This window comes from Oryzias melastigma, linkage group LG21 (genome assembly GCF_002922805.2).
Source record: "Oryzias melastigma strain HK-1 linkage group LG21, ASM292280v2, whole genome shotgun sequence".
Classification (NCBI taxonomy): Eukaryota; Metazoa; Chordata; class Actinopteri; order Beloniformes; family Adrianichthyidae; genus Oryzias; species Oryzias melastigma.
The window spans coordinates 9,385,667-9,390,997 of record NC_050532.1 but is presented as its reverse complement, the minus strand read 5'-3'; the positions used below and the strand labels follow the sequence as shown (position 1 = coordinate 9,390,997).

General features: G+C 41.8%; 1 protein-coding gene across 1 annotated transcript in view; it reads right to left on the bottom strand.

Moving 5' to 3' along the window:
* The window catches only part of cavin2a (caveolae associated protein 2a), a 19,904-nt gene extending 17,666 nt beyond the window's left edge, over nucleotides 1-2,238 (bottom strand). Inside the window, exon 1 of the mRNA XM_024287198.2 lies at nucleotides 1,199-2,238. Coding sequence (XP_024142966.1) covers nucleotides 1,199-1,753 — 555 coding nt within the window. The 5' untranslated portion in view covers nucleotides 1,754-2,238. The remainder of the gene's footprint in view (nucleotides 1-1,198) is intronic.
* Nucleotides 2,239-5,331: the final 3,093 nt, after the last annotated feature.

Below are 5,331 nucleotides of genomic sequence, written 5' to 3'. Positions count from 1 at the left end.
ACTCAGGCAGAAAATAATGGACACAGGAAAGAGTCAATAGAGGGGAAGAAGTGAAGACTACACTTAGTTCTTTTATTACCCCCCTCCCCTCAGGCACAGCAGCAGCTCTCATTTGCTAAGTCTGTAACTCCATCCACTTCCCTCCATGCACACACTTGTGTGCACACACCCAAGAGTATACCTAACCTTACCCCACCTGTTTGCAAATGCTTCAGGATAAAACCCAATTAACTTTAGGCTTTTATTCTTAAATCCTGCCATGAGAGGGGTGATGGATTTTAAACTTTTTTTTAAATCTTTCTTTTAATGAACAAGTATTTTTTTCCAAAAGTGATCAAAATAAATGAATGTGCCGCCCCCCTCCCCACCGCCTGCACACACACACACACTAAACCGGCTCGTACAGGCTGAGGTGTTGGCACAGTGGCTGAATTTTAGCAACACATCTCCAGGACCTGGGAAACCAGATAACAAGCTGGTAAGAAGTCACTCTGCTTGTGTCAACAGTCCCCGCCCCCCTCCCCATACCTGGGCACAAGACACACCCACAAAAGGCTTCCAGCAAACATGAACCAGGGGTTAAAAAAAAGATTTAAAAAAATAACTTACTTTTAGTCACTTAGAAAAATTTTAACATGTGAAAATGTGTTTAAGAAGAAGAAGAGAAAATAGGGAATGCTATTTTATCAGGAAAGATCAAGTTTAATGGGGGGAGGGAGGGGGGGTAATTCACCTGCAGCTTCTTCCAAGAATTTTTTTTTTTTACTCTCCCAAGAGTGAGGTAGTAGTAAGGAAATCTATCCAAAAGCCTTCTGTCTGACTGAATTTTAACTGTGGGGTGTAAACAGATCTGGTAGGAGTCCCCCCCCCCCCACACACACACACACACACACCCTACACACACTCTCATCATGTGTAGTTTTATTATTCCCAGACACACCCTTCAACTCCCTGTTTTTCCTTTCCAAGACTTTTATTTTGAAGGAGCAAAATGTAATTAATAAAGAAAAATATATAAACTTAGCTGGTTGATGCCAACACATGAAGACCTATTTTTGCAGGCAAATATGAATGCAAATGTGCCATGCACTCATGCAAAAATTCTGATTTCTATGAACTTTTACCGATTTTAATTCACTATCTTTGATTAAACTTTGCAGCTATAGGATTGGTCGAGCTGCACAGGTGACTCTCTCACCTGGGAGATGATGACTTTGAAGTGGTTCCTCTTCAGCAGGTGGCTGTGGTTGGCCTCCAGCTTCTTCACCTGGACGGCCTGTCTGTCCAGGCGATCCTTGACCTCCTTCAGCCCCCCGCTGACCTTGCGGGAGCGCTCCAGCAGCTTGCCGACGCTGCCGGAGGTGGCGACGTGCACCTTGGAGAGGCGCGTCACGTCGCCCTGCACCACGCGCACGGCGTTCTCCAGGTCGGCCTGCCGCTGCTCCATGCGCTGCTGGTTGTCCTGCACCGCCTCCAGCATGGTCTTCAGCTTGTCGAGCAGCGCCACCACGGTGATGGCGCTCACCTGGCCGCCAGGTGCGGCGCCCGCGGGCGGGCTGGTGGGGCTCTTCAGGCCCAGGCGGGACAGGGTGCTGGTGGCGGAGGGGGAGGACGGGGCAGAGGACGGGCTGAGGCTCGGGGTGATGATCTCCTGGTTTTCAGGTGCTGGCTGCTGCTGCTGCTGCTGGGGGGTGAGGGCGTGGGTGCTGCCCGTGGAGCTGCCGGACTCGGCGTGGGACGCGTCGTCCTCCATGGCTGTCAGCTGGTGGAGCGGCTGCAGGACTGAAGGAGGGCGTGGAACGTCGTGGATTGTTATTCGCTCTCCACTCCTCTTTTTTTCACGCTGAAAACACGCTGTGAACTTTTCAAAACACCTCCCCTGCAAGTGGGGAGGGAGGGGCCACGTTGCTATGGAAACCCAGCCTTATTGACAGTACAGTTGTGTGTGTGTATGTGTGTGTGTGCGCGTTCTTTCCCTGTGTTTCCACTCTGAGCATGCCTGGCTGCTTTTTTACAAAGTAAAAGCATGTTTTACCCCCAAATGGTTCCAAAAAATGCCCTCATAAAGCATCACTCCAAAGCTTCTGCCCCCTGGTTGCCCCATGTGTGCCCCTTCCCCACCTCACTGCTGTTGTTAGAGCTCTGTGTCATGGCACTGGGGGGGTGCGCCCAGTCATGGAAACGTGAAAATCCCTGTTTCAACAATGGTGTGCTGAAACGTGTGCCCCTGTTGTTCCTCCTCCCCGGTCGCTCTCCGGCCTTCACCGTTTTGTCACCGCAAACCTAAAACTCTTCTACTACTTTATGTGTTGCACATTTTCAAATTAAAGGCACATGTGGGGTTTGAGAGGAATGCGTGGGTGTGTCGCAGTAAGCGTGTTTTGCATAGTGTCAAAGGGGAAGCGTATGTTTGCCTGCAGAAAAATCGATGCACCAGAGCTGCAGCTCGACTGTTTTTTATCAGTGCAGCATTCAAGACACACCTTCAATTGATAAGGTAACAGATTGGTCATTGATTTTCCTCTACAGTCCATATCCACACACCCATGCACTAATATTAGACTTTTGCTGCTGTTGACAAACCCAAAGTGTCTTCCAAACCTGAGCAAGCTTAAGGTTGTCCACGGCAACCGATCATGAGCATCATAAAGGGCTTGGACACGTTGCTCCATGCTTTTGAGGTCAGTCATTAGAAACGTCATATTCAGTCACAATGGGTTCTAACGCACAAATTAAGACCACCTGATTGCCAAACTACAAGAACAAAAAAAAAAAAAAAGAACTTGGCAAATGCTAGAGGTAATAAAATGTTAGTGGTTTCTGGAGCCTCTCCCACACCTCAAACACAAATCATTGTGTCTTTCGTCACGCTGCTCCTCCCTGTTGACAATCGAGTATCTTTTAGGCTTTGTTACACTAATGCACTTTCAGAGAAAGTTGGTCTGAAACTTGGTTTTTACATGCTGGAAAATCAGGTTTTTCAGGCAGAAATCTCTAGTGCATGAAACCAGGTGATACAAACCAGGTTTCTATTACTATAATAATTTAAAAAAGCCCTAATATATGGAATATCCTTACTGATGTTGAAGGGATTTTGAGAGGTACACAGTGCTCTGTAAAAACGTCAGTCTTGGAAACAGGTGTTATAGTGAATGTGCTAATTTAGCTAACATGTAGCAATGTCACTGTGCTTTTTTACGTGTTACTAACATGGTCGGGTATTAGTATAGTCACAGTATCATTTGTTTTAGTGCTATCCGTCTGTTTTTTTTATGTTATAAACTAGGAGTTACAGGTTTTGTGAATATGCTAATATGGCTAAAGCAGCTAACATGAAGTTTTAATGAACACAGGTAATACAGTCTGATTGATAGACTTGGTGGGCCATATAATCCTTATAGTCCAGAAAATGCGTAAAGTGTTTGTTTGGCGCTCATGAATCTTTCTGTTTTTGTATTTTAGTTGCAAACAAGGTTGGGTGTTATTGTTAATATGCTAACATTGCTATCGTTTAACAGTCTCAGATTTTTTACATTTTTTTTACGTGTTACTGACAAGGTTGGGAGTTAGCATAGTCATAATAACATCTGTTTTGCTAGTATAAATCTGGTTATTTACATGTTGCAAACAAGGTTTGGTAAGTTTTTGATTATTACAATGTCTGTAAAAAAAAAGCACACTATTTATCCACAGTCTCAATTTTTGATCCAAAGATTTTAACACGTGTAACTGTATTATAAAGAATGAATTACTAACACATTTTACATTCTTCCAATACAGTAAATAGACATTTAAAAGAATGAATAACAATAGATGAGTTATTCTCACCATAAAGTTTTGAAAATTACCATAACTTTCCAGCTAAATTTGTTTTTGAGATTTCATGGAAGCAGCCATTTTGAATTGAGCAGGAAAAGCTCTTCTACTGCCCCTAGTGGGATGATAATGAACTGCAGAGCAGAAAACATGGACCAAGTGCTAAGTAATTGGATTTTTAATGAAAACTTAATGCAATTGGGATAGAGGTCCAACAAATGGGTGTATCAAGTATGATACTAATGGTTGTGGGATCAAAAATACATAAAAGTTAATCAGTCTGTTTTGTTCTTTGTGTCACTTTTTCCTTCTTGCTTCAGGTTATATTGCACTTTTAAAAAAATGCTTTTTCAGACGTGTCGATTCACTTCAACATGTCTGGAAAAAAAGGCTCTCTTCTGAAAGTGTAGAAGAAATATTTAAGATCGGACGACATCCTCCAACATTCCTGTCCGTTTGATCCAACTGGAAAAGGAAACAAGGAAACCAGGTTACTTAAAAAAAAAAAAAGAACAATTTTAACCTGGTTAAGTAGATGAATGCACGCAATGATAATCTTTGTTCTGTCACAAGTTTAATATACTGGTATTGGCCCACATAGTGCTTACATTTTTAAAAGACTGATGAGTCATGACAGAGCAATTAAGCACTGCATTCTATCTTCATATGCTTCAATGCTGTGACAGAAACTTCCTGATGCGGCGTGGTGGAACCCCAATGCAGCCTTGAAGGCACAGACCGGAAGATTCATTTAAAGACAATATTATTTTTAGAACAAACAAAAATGAGCCAAAAGCTCTGCAGTGGCAGGAAATCCAGAATGATTAAAGTGGGGGCAGAGACAAAACGAAAACAGAGATGGAGAACAAAGATGAGGATGTCGAACTCGACAAAAGACACTTTGAAGAAAAGATTCTGAGAAACTGGTTTAGAAATACAAAGCAGGCGTGGTTGTTAACTGTAAGCGAGTGTGAAATTTAACAGAATGAAGACTGAATTCAACAGAGGGTAAACAAAACATATCATAGACCAGGGGTCGGCAACCTTTAACAGTAAAAGAGCCATTTGGATCCATTATACCGATCAAAACTTAGGAGGAGCCATATAGTCTTACTTTGGCCTTTAGGAAATTTAAATTTGCATTCATGAACTTCTTATTGCTTTTTAAAAATAAAAAAATAAATAAATATGAATTATGTGAAGTATTTTTGGTACGAACAAAAGCAAAAAAATATATATATAAAAAAAATTAGCATGTCTCAAGATAGGATTTTTATTTATTTTATTTTTTTTACCTTTTACCTTTAGTAGAGGGCAAATTACAGAAAAAGGTATATTGTTGCTTAATTACTAGCTAAAATCCATATTAGCATAACATTCCTCGGTAAATGGACCATAAATGTTAGCATGTTGCTAAAATAAAAGATAATCTCTAAATTAGCCTAAAAACCCAAGTAAATAACAAATTAGCCAAAAAAAAGCTAGCTTGTTGCTCAATTACTAGCTGAACTCCAA